The sequence below is a fragment of the Erinaceus europaeus genome, chromosome 11, assembly GCF_950295315.1.
Source record: "Erinaceus europaeus chromosome 11, mEriEur2.1, whole genome shotgun sequence".
Lineage (NCBI taxonomy): Eukaryota > Metazoa > Chordata > Mammalia > Eulipotyphla > Erinaceidae > Erinaceus > Erinaceus europaeus.
Window position 1 is genome coordinate 7,670,511 of NC_080172.1, and position 23,297 is coordinate 7,693,807.

A 23,297-nucleotide genomic window follows, 5' to 3' on the forward strand; every position below is an offset into this window, starting at 1 on the left:
GATTAATTAACAAAACCATAGGGTAGGAGGGGTACAACTCCACAAAATTCCCACCACCCAATCTCCATATCCCACCCCCTCCCCTGATAGCTTTCCCATTCTCCATCCCTCTGGGAGCATGGACCCAGGGTCATTGTGGGTTGCAGAAGGTAGAAGCTATGGCTTATGTAATTGCTTCCCCACTGAACATGGGCGTTGACTGGTCGGTCCATACTCCCAGTCTGCCTCTCTCTTTCCCTAGTAGGGTGTGTCTCTGGGGAAGCTGAGGTCCAGGACATATTGGTGGGGTCTTCAATCCAGGGAAGCCTGGCCAGCATCCTGATGACATCTGGAACCTGGTGACTGAAAAGAGAGTTAACATACAAAGCCAAACAAATTGTTGAGCAATCATGGACCCAAAGCTTGGAATAGTGGAGAGGAAGTGTTAGGGAGGTACTCACTGCAAACTCTAGTGTACTTCTGCTTTCAGGTATATATTTTGCAGTAGTTTACGGATACGTGTGAACATATGCTCTCTCACACAGAAACTGGTGTATATCTAGGTTTTGGGACTTTGTTAGAAAGTGAACCACCTGAGATGAAATTAGAGTATACCATGAAAGGAAAGGTCTCACCTGAGTAATGAAGCTGAAGGGTTGTCATTCCACATGTAAAGTCTCTGGACACAGTCTGAAGTGAAGCATGTTGAGGTGGCAATCGTTGTGTTGGTTAGGTTGTGATCGGCGGATGCAATATTATTTGAAATGGATTGGGAGAGGCATACGGGAAAGTGGGCCCTATCCAATGGTTCCAGGACTGGGGGAAGTAGGGGCTCTATAGTGGAGATGTGAGGTTCCTGCTGTCTTAGGGTTCAAAAAGACAATCGATAGTTAATGTTATTATCACATTATTTGTTAATTGGGTTAACTTTGAAAAGTCCTTTTGTTAGGGTTTGCTGTACAGTACCCAGTATCTTGTATATAGCTGTGCTATTGGATGCTTCTGATCTACTTGGTCTAGGCTTTTGAGAGAGTCCGCATATCAAATACATAGCCTATATATTAAAAATATTCAGTTTGTGTTTTGAAAAACTTTGAGACATACAATTGATTTTCCCCCTCTCATATTAATTAACTACTGATTTATATGTCTACATTTTGCTAGGAGTGCACATAAACACCATTCCCACCACCAAAAGACTGTGACCCATCCCTCCCGCCCACTCCCACCCCCCACTGGCCCAGGAAGCTGCATGTCTACCCCTCACTACAGGGTTTTTACTTTTGTGCCCTACTTATAATTTGGTCAGGTCCTGCTTTTAGTTTCCCTTTAAGATCTTCTTAGTCAACTTCTGTTGATGAGCATATTTCTATGAAAGATGGTTGTCCGACAGTCACCAAATGACCGACACTAGCATTTTGTGAGTGTCCAGAAAGCTAGAATTATCACAGTACAGGATCATCACAGGCTTTGGCTCTCAGCTTCTTCTGACCAGAGACACGAAGAAAAGTGTGACCAGGCACTGGCATGGAGGCTGAACTGGGAAATTACTCCAGAAGCTGGAAGAGATGTTGTATGTTGGTAGAACATTCTATTAGGTTAAATAAACTATATTAGCAAAATTAAATTTATCTATTCATTTTTATTTCTTCCAGTGTGATTCCCAGACAGTTCTAAGTTGGAGAGTCCCTAAGAATAGGGCTGCTAGATTTATCAAATAAAAATACAAGGCTACCATATATATATATATATATATATATATATAATCTAGGCAAATACACACACACTTAATCCATCTGAACAATGAATGTAATAATTAGATAGATGTATGTATATTTCATAGATTTTGGTCAGAATTTAATTGCTTCCTTAAAGCATACTAAAAAGTAGTAGGAGGTTCTTATTAAGTATTCTATGAGTAAATCAAGACAATGCCATTAAAAAATTTAACTGGTGGATTGGGCAGATAATCTCACCAGTGCTTCCTATAACCTCAGCTCCTCAGCGCCCTACCCCACTAGGGAAAGATAAAAAAAAGAGGTTGGGGATCCACCTGCCAACACCCATGTCCATCGGAGAAGCAATTATAGAAGCCAGTACTCCCACCTTCTGCACCTCGAAAAGAATTTTGGTCCATACTCCGAGAGGAGTAAACAATAGGGAAGTTTCTAATGGAGGGGATGAGGACACAGAACTCTGGTGGTGGGAACCATATGGAATTATACCCCTATTATCTTACAATTTTTTAAATCAATATTAAATCATTAGTAAAAAAAAGGAAAGAAAAGAAAGGCAAAGGAAAAATATTTAACTGGTGGAGACGTATTTTCTCTAAAAAATATAATACCTTATAATCTTTCACTGAGGTGAATAATTACACAGTGTATTATAAGTGGGCATACTGGTTTCACTTAATATTCTAAATTCAGCAGTATGAGACCTCTTCTCCTTACTCTCCTAGAAAACACACGACGTCTTGGGAAAGCTGCCCTGTTATTGGTTGAATATGCTGTCAGTTACATGGCAAGAAACAGTGCAGCCTCTCCTCTGTTTGCATTAACAGATGTGCTGGGTTTGAGAAAACTGATTCATTTCTTAATGGGAAGAAAAATCTTACTGAGTTTTACACTTATTTTTTTATGTATTGGATTTTCAGTAACTTTGGACCAGATACTGGCTAGGAAGAATGTGAGGTGAGTCACTGCACGTTTTTAATGCATTGCATTTGTCAACTTCAGTGCAAGTGTAGAGTCTGCAGTTTCTGTACTGTTGCATTTTCTGTACGTGGGTTTGCAGATCAAAAATGGATTGGCTAAATTAGATTACTCACTACCTAAAATCATTGTACTGGAGCTTATAAATAAGAGATAAAAATGTCTGCTATAAGGGCAAAGAGTGATTTGTATTATTTATTATAGTGTAGGTCTGAAAAAAAATGACTTCGCAAATCAGTGTTCAGGTTTCTTTCATGCTTACAAAGAAACCTTAATTTCACAGTTTCTCCTGCCATTATCATAGAAAGTAATGAAAAAAATTTAAAGAAAAGATGTCAAAAATCATTTTAACTGGTAGGAGGAGGAAATTGTGTAGTATGCATATTATTTAAAATTAAAACAACAACAACAACATTTTTTCCCCCTTTGTCATCTGGCTGCCGGATCCTATAAAATTACATAAAAAAAAATTACATCAAGAGGTAATCTTTATCTGTGTTTATCTGTAAGGAATATGTAGCATTTGATTGATGCCGTATACCCCAGTTATTCACACTATACTGTTCCAGCCTTTGCATCAGGCAACTTGGTGTGAACGCGAATGACTGAGACAAGCAGGGTGCTCTGCCACAGCTTGTGCTAAAAAAATATCCAGCTGATGACAACTCCACGTAGAGACATTTTGTTTTTCCCACGCGTCTCCAAGTACTCGGTGCTTTTCTTTTTTCTTTTTGCCTCCAAGGTTATCGCTAGGACTCGGTGCCTGCACTGCTCCGGGAGGCTGTTTTTTTTCTCCTTTTGTTGCCCTTGTTGTTTATCGTTGTTATGGTTATTGTTGTTGTTATTGCTGTCGTTGTTGTTGGATAGGACAGAGAGAAATGGACACAGGAGGAGAAGACAGAGAGGGAGAGATAAAAAGAGACACCTGCAGACCTGCTTCACCCCAGCAGGTAGGGAGCCGGGGCTCGAGTCAGGATCCTTACGGCAGTCCTTGTGCTTTGCACCATGTACACTTAACCCACTGCGCCACCGCCAGACCCCAACTCAGTCCTTTTCAAAGATTCACTTTCAAACGCTAAATGACATATATTCTGTAGGTAGCTAATATTTCGGAATGCTTTTTTTCTCCTGGTTTGTATAGAAACAACTGTGTGTGTGTGTGTGTGTGTGTGTGTGTGTTATATACATTGGTAAAATATACACTAAGAACTACAAAAATTCCAATTCAGGGGCGGGGGAGATAGCATAATGGTTATACAAAGAGACTTTCATGCCTAAAGCTCTAAAGACCCAGGTTCAATCCCCTGCACCACCATAAGTCAGAACTAAGCAGGGTTAGGGTTAGGGTTAGGGTTAGGGTTAGGGTTAGGGTTAGGGTTAGGGTTAGGGTTAGGGTTAGGGTTAGGGTTTAAAAAAAAAAATCCAATTCAGTTTTTGAGACAAAGTTGACGGATTTAAATAATCTTAATTTCGGATGGCATTATAGAAATCATATAACTCAGTAATCATTTGAATCTAGTAACATGACATTAATTCATTATGAAAGAATCAGCAGCCATTGTTTTGCAAATGAATGTTCTTTAAATCATGGATCTGAAATGAGAAAAGATCTTTAGGAAGGATGATGGTATTCAAAGCTCAATAACTGTCTCCTAAATATTGTTCCTCTTTTACATATTCTTTTTTAAAATGTTTTTTTCTTTATATCTATTTATTCCCTTTTGTTGCCCTTGCTGTTTTATTGTTGTAGTTATTACTGTTGTTATTGATGTCATCATTGTTGGATGGGACAGAGAGAAATGGAGAGAGGAGGGGAAGACAGAGAGGGGGAGAGAAAGACAGACACCTGCAGACCTGCTTTACCGCCTGTGAAGCGACTCCCTGCAGGTGGGGAGCCGGGGGCTCGAACTGGGATCCTTATGCCGGTCCTTGTGCTTTGTACTTAACCCTAGTGCACTTAACCCGGTGTGCTACCGCCTGACTCCCCTTTTACATATTCTTGCCTCAAATCGAATTTATGCCTACACAAAAAGAAAGATCATTCTTCTCAGACAAAATCCTGTGTAATCTTCCATTTTCATTCCCTTCTAGAGCGTATTCATGCAACATTTTAGGAGTGATTTATTTAAGAGGAAGACACAAAATAAACTAGAGCGTCAATCCTGCATATGAAGTGCTTGGAACTGGGGCCAGGTGGTGGTGATTTGGTTGAGTTCACATATTCCAGCGCTCAAGGACACAGGTTCAAGCCCCTGGGTCCCCACCTGCAGGGGAGAGCTTCACAAGTGGTGAAGCAGGGCTACAGGTGTCTCTGTGTCTCTCTCCCTCTCTGCCTCTTCCTTCCCTTTCAATTTCTGGCTGGCTCTATGCAATAAACAAATGAAGATGATAAAAAAATAAAGTACTTGGAACTGAACTTGCAATTTTAATTTTTAATACATATTTTTATTTATGTATTTTAAAGATTTTATTTATTTATCAATGAGAAAGATAGGAGGAGAGAAAGAACCAGACATCACTCTGGTATATATGCTGCCGGGGATTGAACTCAGGACCTCATGCTTGAGAGTCCAACGCTTCATCCACTGCGCCACCTCCCGGACCACCATAATTTTATCTTTTAATGAAAAAGATAGAAGAGAAAGAACCAGACATCACTCTGGTACATGTCCTCCTAGGGATTGAACTCAGGACCTCATGCTTGAGAGTCCAATGCTTTACCCACTGTGCCACCTCCCGGACCACTGGACTTGAAACTTTACATATGCAAGTTTGGCACTTTGCTATTGAACCAGCAAGCGCATATGATGTGATGTGAACCAGCATGTAAGGATCCTGGTTCGAGCCCCCCGGCTCCCCACCTGCAGGGGAGTCCCTTCACAAGCGGTGAAGCAGGTCTGCAGGTGTCTGTCTTTCTCTCCCCTCTCTGTCTTCCCCTCCTCTCTCCATTTCTCTGTCCTATCCAATAATAACAACAACATGGACAACAAATACAGGAAAAATGGCCTCCAGGAGCAGCGGATTCATAGTGCAGGCACTGAACCCCAGCAATAACCCTGGAGGATATATATATATATATATATATATATTATATTAATTAATTAGTTAAGTAATTTATCAGTTTCTCATTTTTTTCTTCCCTCCCTCTCTTCTTACCTTCCTTTCTTCTCCCCTTCCTTCTTTCTCTACCCAATATGGCATTGGAGAATGAACTCAGGGCTTTTTACATCTTCATACAATACCACTAAATGGCCTTCTGAGCCCAACTTTTTAAAGCTCAGTTTTCACTTAGAGATACCACAGTTCCAGTCCCCCTGCATTTTTCCTGGTACCTCACGTAGTGCTACAGCTCAAACCCAGGGTCTCCCACATAGTAAAGTATGCACTATGCAAGTAAGCCGTTTCCCAGCCCTGATTTTTGCTGTGCTAGGTATAGGACCTACAGTGGTGAGCAAGATAGCCACAGTCTCTGCCTTCTTGGAGCTTTAAGTCTAGTGAGAGAGCTTTTCATGAGTCTCTTGGCATTACTATAAAAAATGGAAATGTTGCCCTCAATATGGATCAATATATTGAGGTAGGCACTGGTCTGTTTTCCGAAGGGAGGTTGGACAACATCATCTACCTACTACCACCCGAGGAAGATGGGTCCTGAAATGAGTGCAGCCTGGAATGTTCCTAGCTGTGACCATGGAAGTGTGAGCTCAGACCTACAGGGATGCAGAGACTACACAGGCTCCTGTGCTGAATATGGGCCCCAGATCAAATTGATGGGGTTTACAGTTAACAATAGTTATATACTTTCCCCATATTTGGGAGCTACTCTCTTCCCTGATCCAGCTTTCTAGTCCTTTTTCCAGCTATGACACCATCTCCCCACACAATAACCTGGGTCCACCAGCATATTAGCTGTCAGGCTCAGGCAAAAACTAGCAAAGTCATAGGCCCCTTGCAATATCCCTAAAATACACCTACTAGCTGTTTCCAAAATGGAGACCCCAAATCTTCATCTGCAATATTTTTTGGCTTTAGGTTTATGATTAGTCAACAATTTATTTGGCTTTATGTCTTGACTCTTTCAGCCACCAGGTTCCGGACACTACCATGATGCCAACCTGACTTCCCTTGGGCAGATGACCCCACCAATGTGTCCTAGAATCCTGCTTCCCTAGACTCTTGCCCCACTAGGGAAAGAGAGAGGCAGGCTGGGAGTATAGATCCACCTGCCAACACCCATGTTCAGTGGGGAAGCAATTACAGAAGCCAGACCTTCCACCTTCTGCATCCCATAATGACACTGGGTCCATACTCCCTGAGGAATAAAGAAAGCTATCAAGGAAGGGGATTGGAGTTCTGGTGGTGGGAAATGTGTGGAAATGTACCACTCTTATCCTATAGTCTTATTAATATTTCCATTTTTATAAATAAAAATTAAAAAATGGAAATGTACTATAAAAAAGTATAGAAAGCTATGAATGAACACACATGGCAAGAAGATAGGAACTGATTTGAGAGGCTCAGGACAGCACTAGAGAGCTGTAATCTGGATGCAGAGGAAATAGCTAGGAGGTATGAGAAAATACTAGTTGGGGGTTAGGGGAGATAGCATCATGGTTATGCAAATAGGTTCTAATGCCTGAGGCTCCCAGGTCCCAGGGTCAATTCTCCACACCACCATAAACCAGAGCTGAGCAATGCTCTGGTAAAAACAAAACAAACAAACAAACTAGGCAGATGAAATAATAGGAGGTCTTAATATCCATGAAGGTGGAAGGGAACAAACATCTTTCAGAAAACTGAAGAATGCTAAAAATAAAAACAAAAACAAAGATGAGCAAGTTGTGGTATATATACACAATGGAATACTACTCAGCTGTAAAAAATGGTGACTTCACCGTTTTCAGCTGATCTTGGATGGACCTTGAAAAAATCATGTTGAGTGAAATAAGTCAGAAACAGAAGGATGAATATGGGATGATCTCACTCTCAGGCCGAAGTTGAAAAACAAGAAAAGAAAACACAAGTCGAACCTGAAATGGAATTGGAGTATTACACCAAAGTAAAAGACTCTGGGGTGGGTGGGTGGGTGGGTGGGGAGAATACAGGTCCATGAAAAATGATGAATGAAATAGTGGGGGTTGTATTGTTAAATGGGAATCTGGGGAATGTTATGCATGTTCAAACTATTGTATTTACTGTTGAATGTAAAGCATTAATTCCCCAATAAAGAAATAAATTATTAAAAAAATAATAATAATATTTTAAAATAAAAAAAAAACAACAAAGATGTGCTCTGGGAGTCGGGTGCTAGTGCAGCGGGTTAAGCGCACATGGCGCCAAGCGCAGGGACCTGCATAAGAAACCCAGTTCGAGCCCCGGCTCCCCACCTGCCCCTAGTCGCTTCACAGGCAGTGAAGCAGGTCTGCAGGTGTCTCTCTCTCCCCTTCTCTGTCTTTCCTTCCTATCTCGATTTCTCTCTGTCCTATTCAACAATGACGACATCAACAACAATAACAACAACAATAATAACAACAACAACAATAAAAAAACAAGGGCAACAAAAAGGAAATAAATAAATATTTAAAAAAAAACCCTGAAGAATGCTAACTGAGTGAGTGCTGACAAAGCAAAGGGCAGGGAGGTGAGCTGGCAGCCCTAGGGAGGGTTTTCAAGGTGGGAGTGTGGTCATTAGTCTGAGTGGGAGAATAAACAGCTGCTTCACCTTCGCCTTCACCTTCATCCAGACACACTTGGGAGACTTCAAATGGACTAGCTGGTAAACAAAAAAATATGGTGCTTTCTATTGAAGCGCTTTGTCATTCCTCAAATTGCAGATTCCTCTTCTTTCTTTCTTTCTTTTTAAAAATATTTATCTATCCCCTTTTGTTGCCATTGTTTCTTTTTAAAAAATTTTTTTTCATTTATTTATTTTCCCTTTTGTTGCCCTTGTTTTCTATTGTTATAGTTATTATTGTTGTACTTATTGATGTCGTCATTGTTGGATAGGACAGAGAGAAATGGAGAGCAGAGGGGAAGACAGAGAGGGGGAGAGAAAGACAGACACCTGCAGACCTGCTTCACTGCTTGTGAAGCAACCCCCCCTTGCGGGTGGGGAGCCGGGGGCTCCAACCGGGATCCTTATGCTGGTCCTTGCGTTTTGCGCCATATGAGCTTAACCTGCTGGGCTGCCGCCCAACTGCACCCTTGTTGATTCTTACTGATGCCCTCATTGTTGGATAGGACAGAGAGAAATGGAGAGAGAAGGGGAAGACAGAGAGGGGGAGAGAGAGACACTTACAGATGTGCTTTACCGCTTGTGAAGGGACTTCCTGCTTGAACCGGGATCCTTGTACCAGTCCTTGTGCTTTGTGCCACCGCTCTTAACCCACTGTACTACCGCCCAACTCCCAGCAGATGCCTTTTCTTAGAAAGTAATCTGCATATTTTATTGACCACATGGGCTTAAATGTTTTAGGTGAGTATGAGTCACTGACATTTCCCCCTGATCACGTGTGGAAATCAACGAAGACAAAAACAGTAGAGGAACTCCATGGATGGTGGAGTGATGCTTTAGTCTTTTTCCTCTCTTTTTGTAACTAAATAGAACAAAGAAATGAGGCAGGGGGAGGTGACTCAGTCACAGAACACAAGCTAGCTTTGTTGTATGTGTGAAATCCTGGGTTCCATAAGTCTTAGTCTCCAACACTGCCCTCTCCTCTTTTTTTTTCCTCTGTTCCCTCATTCCTCACCTGTGTAGGTTTTCCCTACACTTAAAATAAAAATAATTACAAGGACACACAGTTCTGGTGAGCTAGGGAACTTTTGTTTATTGTGAAGGAAGTTAAGTCAAAGAAACTCCAAACAGGGGCCCAGGTGGCGGCGCACCTAGTTAAGCACACACATCACAGAGCTCGAGGACTCGGGTTCAAGCTCCTGCTCCCCACCTGCAGGGGGAAAGCTTCATGAATGCGGAAGCAGGGGCTGCAGGTGTCTCTTTGTCTCTTTCCCTCTGTATCTCCCTCCCCTCTCAATTTCTCTGTGTCTGCAACCAATAAATAAATAAATAAATTTAAAGAAAAGGAAAGAAAACCCAAGCTTAAAAATAATACATGCAGTGGTCTGGGAGGTGGCGCAGTGGATAAAATGTTGGTCTCTCAGGCATAAGTTTCTGAGTTCAATCCCTGGCAGCACATGTACCACAGTGATATCTGGTTCTCTCTCTCCCTCTCTCCCTCTCTCTCTCTTCCCCTCTCTCTCTCCCTCATTAATAAATAAATAAAAATATATTTTTTAATTTAAGAAAGTATTAATTAACAAAACCATAGGGTAGGAGGGGTACAAGTCCACATAATTCCCACCACCGATTCTCCATATCCCACCCCCTCCCCTGATAGCTTTCCCACTCTCTATCCCTCTGGGAGCATGGACCCAGGGTCATTGTGGGTTGCAGAAGGTAGAAGGTCTGGCTTCTGTAATTGCTTCCCCGCTGAACATGGGCGTTGACTGGTCGGTCCATACTCCCAGTCTGCCTCTCTCTCTCCCCAGTAGGGTGGGTGTCTGGGGAAACGGAGCTCCAGGACACATTGGTGGGGTCTTCAGTCCAGGGAAGCCTGGCTGGCATCCTGATGACATCTGGAACCTGGTGGCTGAAAAGAGAGTTAACATACAAAGCCAAACAAATTGTTGAGCAATCATGGACCCAAAGGTTGGAATAGTGGAAAGGAAGTGTTAGGGAGGTACTCACTGCAAACTCTAGTGTACTTCTGCTTTTAGGTATATATTTTGCAGTAGTTTATGGATACGTGTGAACATATGCTCTCTCTCACAGAAACTGGTGTATATCTAGGTTTTGGGACTTTGTTAGAAAGTGAACCACCTGAGATGGAATTAGAGTATACTATGAAAGGAAAGGTCTCACCCGAGTAATGAAGCTGAAGGGTTGTCATTCCACATGTGAAGTCTCTGGACACAGTCTGAAGTGAAGCATGTTGAGGTGGCAATCGTTGTGTTGGTTAGGTTGTGATAGGCAGATGCAATATTATTTGATATGGATTGGGAGAGGCATACGGGAAAGTGGGCCCTATCCAATGGTTCCAGGACTGGGGGAAGTAGGGGCTCTATAGTGGAGATGTGAGGTTCCTGCTGTCTTAGGGTTCAAAAAGACAATCGATAGTTAATGTTATCATCACATTATTTGGTAAAAGATGCCAAAATATTAAACAAGATCTTGGCCAACCGGATACAGCAACATATCAAAAAGATTGTTCATCACGACCAAGTGGGATTCATCCCAGGAATGCAAGGCTGGTTCACCATCCATAAGTCAATCAATGTCATTCACCACATCAATAAAAGCAAAGCCAAAAACCACATGATTATTTCAATAGATGCAGAGAAAGCCTTTGACAAAATCCAACACCCATTCATGCTCAAAACTCTACAAAAAATGGGAATAGATGGGAAATTCCTCAAGATAGTGGAGTCTATATATTGCAAACCTACAGCCAACATCATACTCAATGGACAGAAACTGAAAGCATTCCTCCTCAGATCGGGGACTAGACAGGGCTGTCCACTGTCACCGTTACTCTTCAACATAGTATTGGAAGTTCTTGCCATAGAAATCAGGCAAGAGAAAGAAATCAAAGGAATACAGATTGGAAGGGAAGAAGTCAAGCTCTCACTATTTGCAGGTGATATGATAGTATACATAGAAAAACCTAAAGAATCCAGCAGAAAACTACTGGAAGTTATTAGGCAATATAGCAAGGTATCAGGCTACAAAATCAATGTACAAAAATCAGTGGCATTTCTTTATGCAAACACTAAATCTGAAGAAGAAGACATCCAGAAATCACTCCCCTTTACTGTATCAGCAAAATCAATCAAATACCTAGGAATAAAGTTGACCAAAGAAGTGAAAGACTTGTATACTGAAAACTATGAGTCGCTACTCAAGGAAGTAGAAACTGATACCAAGAAATGGAAAATATTTTAAAAAAATGATAAATGCATCTGGTCAGACCAGCGGAGATTTGTTTATTGCCAGAGCACTGCTCAGTTCTACCCTGAGATGGATGGGCTGGGGGTTGAGCCTGGGATCTTTGGTGCCTCAGGCTAGAAAAGCTTTTTGTATAACCATTATGCTATCTCCCCAGCCCTGTTTGCTTTTTTTAAAGAGATAGTTCACTTTAACTATTACTGAGGAGAGTGAGTGAATGAAAACCCAGAACAGTGAACTCCCAGAGTGGAACTAGGCAGATGAGGGCTGTAATGTTCTCTCCAGTTCTCCCCACCCCAACTCCCAAAGTCCATTTGGACAGTGTGTTAGCGAGCATAAATCAAACCACCAACCACTTCTTCTTCTTCTAGCGTTTGCCCTTCTTCCGTAGCCAGTCAACAGCGTCAGGTGGAGCCTGATGTCAAGTTTCGAGACCTCCTTTGAATCTGGAGAGGTGGCAGTCGTTGACTCTGTGGGTCATAGTCTGTCTGGAGCCGCAGGGGCAGTTCGGGTCGTCTCTGGCTCCCCAGCGATGGAACATAGTGGCGCACCGGCCATGGCCTGTTCCATAGCGATTGAGGAGGGCCCAGTCATAACGTGCTAGGTCAAAGCCGGGTTGACACTCGCAGGGGTCTGTGATGAGGTGTTTGTTCTTGACCTCAGCTGACTGCCAGCTCTGTTTCCAAGAGACTGGAACAGAGAAGTTCAGTGTAGGCGTAGGGGACCAGATTGGGTGACGAGACGTCAAGCGTTGGACAGGGTGGGCGAAGATATCCGTGTAGATTGGCAGGTCCGGTTGAGCGTAGACGTGGGAAATGAACTTAGATGATGCCGCATTCCGACGAATATCTGGCGGGGCGATGTTGCTAAGAACTGGCAGCCATGGAACCGGGGTGGAACGGATGGTTGCAGAAATTATCCTCATGGAGGAATATAATTTGGAATCGACCAAGTGGGCATGGGGGCTACGGAACCATACTGGGGCACAGTATTCTGCAGTGGAATAGCAGAATGCCAGAGATGATGATCCATCCACTGAAAGGAAGCAAAGATGTTTATTGACGAATTGCAATCCGGGCCGAGATGGTGACTGGTGTTGGTCTACCAAGCTCGACCCTGAACAAGGCTCAAACCACCCAATTTATAGGAATTCAGACTACACTCAGGGAGGGGGAGCACATCACCTTATCAACCTACACCCAATAACAGGCTATAGTAAACACAAAATCCAATCATTTCAAACTTAGCAAAAGCATGATCCATTCAAAGCAAAGCGCGGGCTAGTTTCAAATATTGCAAGATCACACAACCAATAGAATCTAGCCAGGTAGGGTCACCACATCCCCCCACCATCAGCTATGACCACCCATCTGGTAAACAGCATGCCACAAACTCTGTGCAAAGGTCCTGATAAGGCTTGTCCCCATGCAGGGGTCCTTCGAACAACTTATAAAACAATGGGTGGCCTTCACTGATTAAGGTCTTTTTTTTCAAGGGGAAAGGGCAAGGAATTTTCCACCTCACACTACAAGCAACTTATACTAAAAGCACTTAACAAACAACTGCATAAAAAGGGAATTTCAAGGCTACTGCCTTTTACACAGTGTAATTGATGTGATTCTATGGGACTGGTCAGGCTCTGTGCTAGGTGATGCTGTCATGGTCTGCAGGCGCCTTCTTGGTCTTATGTGGGAGGCTCTGTTGGCAAGTGGCGTTGTTATGGCTTCAGTGTGGTCAGCTGTGGCCAGGTTCCGGTCCCATGGCTTTGGCACGTGGGAACTGAGTAGAGAGTAGCTTGACTATTGTGTTGCTACAAGGTGTCCTCTTTGTTAGAATTGTTCTGCCCAAGATGTGCAGGATGAAATCATAATAACATCTGCAGCTTGATTTCCATTCCTTCCTCTTTCTCCTTTCTTTCTTTCTTTCTTTCTTTCTTTCTTTCTTTCTTTCTTTCTTTTTCTTTCTTTATTTCTTTCTCTCTTTCTTTCTTTCTCTCTCTTTCTTTCTTCCTTCCCTCCTTCCTTCCTTCCTTTCCTTCCTTCCTCCCTCCCTCCCTCCTTTCTTTCTTTCTTTCTTTCTTTCTTCCTTTCTCTCTTTCTTTATTTCTCTCCATTCCTACTTTATTTTTCATATATATATTTTTAAATTATCTTTATTTGCTCACTGGCTAGAGACAGCCAGAAATTGAGAGGAGAGGGGAGATAGAGAGGGAAAGAGACAGAGAGATACCTGCAGCCCTGCTTCACCATTCGTGAAGCTTTCCCTGTGAGGTGGGGACCAGGAGCTTGAACCTGGGTCCTTGTGCATTGTAACATGTATACTCAACCAGGTGTACCACCACCCAACCCTTCTTTTTAATATTTTAATTTATTTATTATTGGATAGAGAAAATGAAAAAATTAGAGGGGAGTGGGGAGAGAGAGGGAAAGACAGAGAGATACCTGCAGCCCTGCTTCACCATTCGTGAAACTTTCCCTGTGAGGTGGGGACCAGGAGCTTGAACCTGGGTCCTTGTGCACTGTAATGACAGAACTTAACCAGGTGCGCCACCATTTGACCCTCCTTTACTTCCTTGCTAAGTCACACCCACACCTACGCCTACATCTAAGTGCTCTTCCTTTTTCCGCTTTCCTCTCAGATAATAAGAGAAACGGTGACTTGGCAGTTACTTTTTGAAGTTAAAAAAAAAAAAAATCTGTGATGTGACCCTTTCATTTTACTTCTGTGTATTAAAATTAAATAGAAACAAAAACATTCCATGTAAATCTCTACGTGAGATTTCATAGACCTTTATCTTTATAGTAGAATCAAACTAGAACAGTGGAAATGTCTATCAATAGGTTCATAGACAATGAACTGTTTCTCAGGAGTAAAGAATGAAACATTAATATATATAGCAACATTTATGCACTTCACTTAAGACTGCAAGAAGTCAAGCACCAATAACTTATGTTAAGATTCTTTTATTTTTATTTTATTTTATTTTTTGCCTCTAGGGTTCTTGCTGGGGCATGGTGCCTGCACTACGAATCCACTGCTCCTGGAGGCCATTTTTCCCCCCCATTTTTGTTGCTGCTGTTATTGTTGTTGCTGTTGTTGTTATTGTTGTTGGATAGGACAGAGAGAAGTTGAGAGAGAAGGGGAAGACAGAGAGGGGGAGAGAAAGACAGACACCTGCAGAACTGCTTCACCACCTGTGAAGTGACCCCCCCCCAGCAGGTGGGGAGCCAGGGGGCTCAAACCGGGATCCTTGCTTGGGTCCTTGTTCTTTGCACTATGTGCGCTTTACCTGGTGCACTACTGCCCGACCCCCAATTTTATTTTTAATTCTAGAAAATATGAACTGACCTAAAGTGGCAGAAGGCAAGTGTGTAGTTGCTTGTGACCGAGGGTCCACCTTTACACTGCAAGCACGAGGAAGTTTTTGTGGGTTACAGATATTCTGCATCTTTTTTATGTGGCTGTCTCGTGTATCTCTTTGTCTCTTTGTGCGTCTGCCCAAACTCATGGAGTTGTTCATAATAAGTGGATGCAGTTTACTGCACACACATTCTCCCTCAATAAAACTTACTCAGATAAGTAGCAGTTGCATGCATGCATGCGTCTGTTAATAACAATGAGCTGGGAGTCGGGCGCAGTGGGTTAAACACATGTGGTGCCAAGCGCAGGGACTAGAATAAAGATCCCGTTTCGAGCCCTCGGCTCCCTACCTGCAGGGGAGTCGCTTCACAGGCGGTGAAGCAGGTCTGCAGGTGTCTATCTTTCTCTCCCCCTCTCTGTCTTCCCCTCCTCTCTCCATTTCTTTCTGTTCTATCCGACAACAACGACATCAACAACAGCTACAATAATAACTACAATAATAACAAGGGCAACAAAAGGGAATAAATACATAAATATTAAATAAAAAAATAATGATGAGTATACTCCATAGTCACCAATTCATAATCTTCAGAAATTCTCATTAGATAATAGATTGTATTAGAAAGGAAATGGTGCATTTAATTTATAATTGGTTCCATATAATTAATTCTAAAGCATTTTACCATGGTATAGGCTTCATAATTCTATGACTAAGATTGTTTCGTTACATCTCCATAAAAAGTGTGTCTTTCTTTGTTAAAAATCATATAATTAAAAAAAATCTTATTTATTTTTGGATAGAGACAGAGAGAAATTAGAAATTCAGAGGAGAGGGAGAGATACAGAGGGAAAGAGACAGAGAGACACCTGCCGCTCTACTTCACCACTCATCAAGCTTTCCCCTGCAGTTGGGGACCAGGGGTTTGAACCCCAGTCCTTGTGCACTGTAGTGTGTGCTCTTAATCAGGTATGCCACCATCTGGCTTCAAAATATGTCTTTTTAATTGTACAAATATTGAGTTTAATGTAATAGTTACACACACACACACACACACACACACACACACAGGTTTAGATAGGAATCACAAGGTATAGGTTACATATATCAATGGTGAAAATTGTGAAAAACTTAAAATATGCAACGGATGGTAAGATGTTTAATTACAAGACACAATTAGAGAAATAAACACTGACTTGATATTTAATGTTAAACAATGATTAAAGTTTCTAGATGTGATTGGTCTATTTTCAAAAACTTTTGTCATTGTGATGTAGGAGCCAGTGACTAGGGCAATGGCTTTAGAGTTATGAAGTCCTGGGTTCAATATCTGACATCCCATGTATCAGGGTGATGATCTGGTTCTCTCTCTTATTAACAATGAAGTAAATCTTAAACAAAAAAAATTGAGTGGGTCAATTGCATAAAGTTCATGCAAAATGCCTTTCATGCCTGAGGCTCCAAAGCCCGAGGTTCAATCCTCTCCACCATTATAAACCAGTGTTGAGCTGTGCTCTGGTCTCATTATCACTCTTGTGTATCTTTCTCTTTGTATTTCTTTCTTTTTATTTTATTTTATTTTTATTTTTATGAGAGAGAGAGAGAGAGAGAGAGAGAGAGGAAGGCACAGAGAGAAAGAACAGAGCCTTGCTCAGTTCTGGCTTATGATGGTGCTGCAATTTGAACCTGGGGCCCTGGAGTCTCAGGCAGGACTCTTTTTGCATAACCATTATGCTGTTTCCCCCACCCCAAATATTTTTTATTTAACTAATTAATTCATTCATTTAATTTTTTTTTTGTTTTTTTTCTGGGGATATATCCTAAGGAACCCAACACATCCATCCAAAAAGATGTGTGTATACCTATGTTTATAGCAGCACAATTTGTAATAGCCAAATCCTGGAATCAACCCAGGTGTCCAACAACAGATGAGTGGCTGAGCAAGTTGTGGTTGGTCTCTCATTGAATACAATAATAAATAAATCTTGAAAAAAATTTTGAAGAGCCAAGTGGTGGTACATCTTGTTGAGTGCACACTTTACCATGTATGAAGACCTGGGTTCAAGACTCAGGTCCTCAATAACAAGGGGAAGCATCCTGAGTGGTAGGATAGTGCTATAGGTATCTCTTTTCTGTCTCTATCTGTATCTCACTCTCTATCAAAGAAAATGGACAAAAAAAAAAAAAAGAAAGGTCTCTAGGAGTAGTGTTGTTGTGTAGCAGTAAGTCTGTGATTACCCTGGTGGCAAAAATAAATAAATACATACATAAAATTTCATTAAAAATTCCTATACTTTCCTTGCTTTGCAATAGCATATATTACTTATAAAATTATTATTATTATTATTACTATTATTATTAGGGACCGGGTGGTAGCGCAGCAAGTTAAACACACATGGTGTGAAGCACAAGGACAAGTGTAAGGATACCAGTTCGAGCCCTTGGTTCACTACCTGCAGGGGGGTTGCCTCACAAGCAATGAAGCAGGTCTGCAGGTGTTTATCTTTCTCTTCCCCTCTCGGTCTCCCCCTCCTCTCTCAACTTCTCTCTGTCCTATCCAACAACAAGGGCAACAAAATGGAAAAAAAATGGCTTCCAGGAGCAGTGGATTCATAGTGCAGGCACCAAGCCCCAGCGGTAATCCTTCAAAAAAAAATTATTATTATTACTATTGCCACCAGGGTTATCTCTGGGGCTTGGTGCCAGCACCACAAATCCACTGCTCCTGGTGGCCATTTTTTCCTTTCTGATTTTTATTAGATGAATAGAGAGAAATTGAGAGAGAATGGGGAGATAGGGGGAGAGAAACCTAGATGCCTGCAGACCTGCTTCACAGCTCTTGAAATGGACCCCTTGCAGGTGGAGAGCAGGGGCTCAAACTAGGGTCCTTGCATTTGGTAATATATGCACTTAAACAGGTGTGCCACCGCTGGCCCCCTAAAATTAAAAAAAAAAATCCATTAAAAGGTGAACAGTTCTGAGAGGCTAAAGTTCTGTTACTCTGAGATATATTAAACAAGAATGTCCTCTTTAAATGTTCATAAAAATTGAAATGCATCTTTTAATTTTTTTCTAGTTTCATCTCTAGAAAATTCTCAAGTAAAGAAGTGGCTATAAACAGTGGTAAGTCTTGTAATTACTCTTATGATTCCTTCTGTGGGGAAGGGGGCAAGGAAGAATCTTTCTCTGCGATGGGCTTTACCAAACACTGGTACTTGCACTCGTTTTTCTTGATGATCACTTGAACTACTGATTTTTTACACTGTAAGTCAAAAGAGGCTCAAGCCTCATATATATATCGCAGTGCTTAACAGAATATTCTCATTCCATTACATTTATCATATTATTATTTCTTTGACAGATCAAAGTACTGGAACTATGAGACCAATCCACAATTTCACAACAATACCAACCACACAGGTATGGGTCTGTTAGGAATCTAGAGTATATCTTAAAAAATGCATTACAATCATGTAAAATGTGAAAATATAAGGGATAGTTCCAACTGATAGCTAGTACTCTTGACTGGTCTTGGGGGTGGAGAAATGTACTGTGGTAATCTTCTAGTTGAGGAAACTGAAAGCAAGTTAATTTATTTTGCGCTAGTATATTTTAATTCTAGTATTCAGTTTTTCTTCTGTTGCTTTTCAGAGAGGATTACTATAACTGTCTGTCTTTGGTTATTGGTGAGCTTGGGCCGCTGTTTCAGGTTTGATTCCTTTTTTAAAAATGTTGTTTCTTAAATTTTTATTATCTTTATTTATTGGATAGACACAGACAGATATTGAGAGGGAATGGGGAGATAGAGAGGGAGAGAGACAGGGAGACACCTGTAGCCCTGCTTCACCACTTGTGAAGCTTTCCCCCTGCAGGTGGGGGCTGGGGGCTCGAACCTGGTTTCTCGTGCACTGTAACGTGTGCTCAACCAAGCGTACCACCACCCCGCTGCTCCCTTTATTTCTTTTTTCTGTGTAACTGCACTGGGGTGAGTAACTGGTATGCAATAGCTGATCTACCTAAGTGGATCAGTCTTCTTTCAGATATGGATCTCCCTCTGCGACCTCTAAAGTCAGATATCAGAGTGTATTGTTTTAACTTCCTGGAAACTTGAAGAGATTTTTTTTCCCCTAAAGTACAGAACAGAGTTAGAGATCTTGCTGTTTTATATGTGTACTGTGTCATCTGGGCTGCACTGTGAAGACTGTAGCCACTAGTCATGTGTGGCTTCTTAAATTTAAATTCAAATGAACTAATGTGAAAGAAAATAAAAAATTAAGCTGCATTCCCAGTGTATAATAACCACCTGTGGTCAGTGGCTACTGCTTTGGGCAGTGCAGATACAGAATCTGTCCAGTATTATATAATGTCCTGTCGGCCATGAATGGTCTGGAAAATGCATACTTGACTTCCGGAAACTGCTTATTTGCTTTATCTCACAAGTTTATTTCTTTATTTAAAGTCCTGTATTTGGACAGGCCAGGAGCTGGTGCAATGGATAAAATGTTAGACTCTCAAGCATGAGGTCCTGAGTTCAGTTCCCAGCAGAGTATGTACCAGAGTGGTATCTGGTCCTCTCTCTCTTCCTATCTCTCAAATCAATCAACCAATTAATCAATCATCTTTAAAAAACCTCCTGTATTTGGCTCTGTATGATATTTTCTACACTTATGACTGCCATTGGTGTCCTGGCATGGTGAATATTTTAAAAATCTATAGATTTTATTTATTTTGTTTGAGTAGTTTAGGTTTATAGAAAAAAAAATCTGAGCAGAAGATATAGAAAGTGCCCATATACTGTCTGTTTTTCTCATTATTCTTTATTGGTAGTATAATAGTGATTCACAAGATCATAAAATAATAAGGATGGAATTCCACACCACAACTACCACCAAAGTTCTGTGCCCACAAACCCATTAGAATAACCACTATGGTTCTTAACAACTTTTAGAGACAGTCTAGCTGCCTCTTTTTCTTTTCCTTCTCTGCAAATTCATGTGCTTCAATTCTTTTTTAATTCTTTTTTTTTTTTTTTTTTTTTTTTTTTTTTTTTTTAAGATACTAGAGTACTGCTCAGCTCTGGCTTATGGTGATGCTACGAATTGAACTTGAACCTGGGACCTCAGAGCCTCAGATATGAAAATCTTTTGCATTACCATTAAGCTGTCTCCCCAGCCCTAGTCTCTATATTCCAGAAATGAATGAAATTGTTGTCTCTCAGTACATTATTTTACTGAGCATGATCACCACCACTTCTGTCCATTTTGTCTTGAAGGACATGATATTATATGTATTTCAATATTATCTTTTTAACCTACTGAGTAGTCATCCATCAAATATATCCCATAACTACTTTATTTAGTCATTTATCGATGAGCATATAAATTGCTTCCATATTTTGGCTACTGTGAATAATTCAACTTTGAACATGGGGGTGTGTATAATCCCTTCAAATTAGTGTTTTTATGTCTTGGATAAATGCCCAAGAGTGGTATTGTTGTATCAAAAGGTATTTCCATTTTTATTTGCTCCAGGATTCTCCATACTGTTTTCCATAATGGTTACAGCAATTTGCATTCCCACTGGCAAGTGTAACAGTTATTCTTTTATTTTTATTTTTATTTTACCAGAGCACTGCTCAGCTCTGGCTTATGGTGGTGTGGGGGATTGAACCTGGGACTTTGGAGCCTCAGGCATGAGAGTCTGTTTGCATAACCCTTACTATGCTATCTACTCTTCGCCCGTTTTTCTTTCTTCACATCCTAGTCAACATTTATCATTTCTTGTTCTCTCCATGCTCTCTTCAGTGCTTTTCCCCTCACCCCTTTGAATTTCTGTATTTAAGATCTTGCATTATGGTGGGGTACGCTTGTTATGGCTGATGACCCAGTATTGTTACATTAGTATCAGCTCAAGATCAGCGCTTATACTAGGGTTCATTGTGTCATGCATATTATGGGCTTAAAAAATGTATCCACCATTACAGTATCATACTGAGTAGTCTTGGGTGCTTCACCTAAGTCATAGTCTGTCCTACCACATTCTCCTCTTCCTCCGCCCCCTCCCCTCCCCTAACCTCCCCCTCCTCCCCCCCACCCCTGCCTCTCCCCCCCCCCCTCCTCTTCCTCCTCCTTTTTTTGCCTCCAGGGTTATCATTGGGCTCAGAGCCTGTATTACCAATCCACTGCTCCTGTGGCCATTTTTGATGTTTTTTGATAGGACAGAGAGAAATTGAGAGGGGAAGGGAAGACAGAGAGGGAGAAAGGTAAGACACCTAATGACCTGTTTCGCCGCTTGTGAAGCTACCTCCCTACAGATGGGGAGCCGGGGTTCAAACCAGGATCCTTGCTCTTGGTCCTTATGCTTCGTACTATATGCACTTAACTCTGTGTGCCATCTCTCGCCCCACTCCCCCTGTCATGTCCTTCTTTATAAAGTGATTCTTTTCATTTTGACCTTATGAAACTAGACAAATGTTGCGTTCAGGTATCTGTGTCATTTTCACCTTGCGATGTGGTTCACCCATTTCCTTGCTCTCTAATAGCGTGGGGCTCTAGACTATCCAGACTGCTCAGAGTCTCAACAGGTTGTGAATTAACGCTTTTACTTGCAGAAGCCTTTTGTAACATGAAAACAAATTCATCTCTTAAATTTTTTTGGTTACTTAGACTCTCGAGAACAGTCTGAGCAGACAAGGACATTTAGAAAAAGAACCTTGGAATTCATTTAGCCACCACAGTCCAATTAACGTCTCTATGGATGGAATTCCCTGCATCCTCTTCTGGACCAAAAGAATAACAGTTAAATTTAAGAATCAGACCCAGCTGGATCTTACAGATGAAGTTTTTGGCCAGAAGGCAACAGTGGATGTTGGCAATTCACACTGCAGTGAAGAAAATGCCACGTAAGTGGGCCAGTCCTCTCTTAGGACAATTGAGATCTGTTGTTTGGCTAGTCTAGTTTTCTGTCATTAAAAAAATAAACGAAAAGAAGTAGACTCCTTTGTATAGGATTCTGACACATACCTCTGAAGAAATATTTTTAATAAATCTTTTTATTTTATTTTATTTATGTATTCCCTTTTGTTGCCCTTGTTGTTTTATTGTTGTAGTTATTATTGTTATTGATGTCATCATTGTTAGATAGGAGAGAAATGGAGAGAGGAGGGGAAGACAGAGAGAGGTAGAGAAAGATAGACACCTGCAGACCTGCTTCACCGCCGTGAAGCGACTCCCCTGCAGGTAGGGAGCCGAGGGTTCGAACTGGGATCCTTACACTGGTCCTTGTGCTTTGTGCCACCTGTGCTTAACCTCTGCGCTTTTGCCCGACTCCCTGAAGAAATATTTAATTGTTAAAATGAAAGAACAATTCAGAAATAATTTTTAAGGTGTGTTGTGTTTTTCTGGATTTTTTTTGATACAGAGAGAAATTGAGAGGGGAGGGAGAGACAGAGAAAGAGACAGAGAGACACCTGCAGCCCTGCTTCATCACTTTTGAAGCTTTCCCCCTGCAGGTGAGGACCAGGGACTTGAACCTGGGTCATTGCACACTGTAATGGGTGTGCTTAACCAGGTGCGCCACTGCCTGGCCCCTAGTGCTATACTTTTCTGCAACAATTTCTGAACCCTCTAGCTAATTGTTACCACTGCTTGTAGAAAACCAGGGTTTTGAAAATAAGAACATGATTCTAGGCTTGATAGCAACTTTAAATGTGAAGTATCAGGCTGCTTTGTTTTCACTAGAAAAGATTACATATCACTGAGTAGATTCATATTTATTTGAATAATAATAATAATAATTATTATTATTATTTCACCAGAGCACTGTTCAACTCTGACTTAATGGTGGTGTGGGGGATTGAACCTGAGACTCTGGAGCCTCAGGCATGAGATCATATGTACTCTGGAGAGTGCAATAGAATGGGCTGATTCTAGGCCAGGCCAGTATTGGAGTTTAAAATGTATTCTGAATTTGTGGAGCACTGCCTGTTTGCAGCTGTTCAGAGGTACCTTTTAATAATCAAAGTTTAGAGAAGTCTTTGGACATTTTGAGAGCTTTCTGCAATAATTCGTTTTGATTTCAGATGAGCAGAGTTAACAAACACTTTCTGACGAGGAAAGCAATGTCTGCTTCCCCTCTCTCCTCTTCAGTCATTCAAACAAAACTCTTTTGCTTGTTTGTTGGTCTGACATGCTCCGTCTGCTTTCTAAAACCCTTGCTCTCAGCATTTGCTGGTATAATGGAGGCTTTG

At 41.4% G+C, this 23,297-nt stretch overlaps 1 protein-coding gene across 5 annotated transcripts in view; it reads left to right on the plus strand.

The window, feature by feature from the left end:
- Positions 1–2,534: 2,534 nt before the first annotated feature.
- The window catches only part of LOC103110027 (V-type proton ATPase subunit S1-like protein), a 159,295-nt gene continuing 138,532 nt past the window's right edge, over positions 2,535–23,297 (plus strand). For all 5 annotated transcript variants that reach the window (XM_060201130.1, XM_060201127.1, XM_060201124.1 and 2 more), the window contains exons 1-4: positions 2,535–2,672; positions 18,126–18,172; positions 18,411–18,469; positions 21,715–21,950. In XM_060201130.1, the coding sequence (XP_060057113.1) occupies positions 2,578–2,672; positions 18,126–18,172; positions 18,411–18,469; positions 21,715–21,950 (437 nt within the window). In that variant the 5' untranslated portion in view covers positions 2,535–2,577. The remainder of the gene's footprint in view (positions 2,673–18,125; positions 18,173–18,410; positions 18,470–21,714; positions 21,951–23,297) is intronic.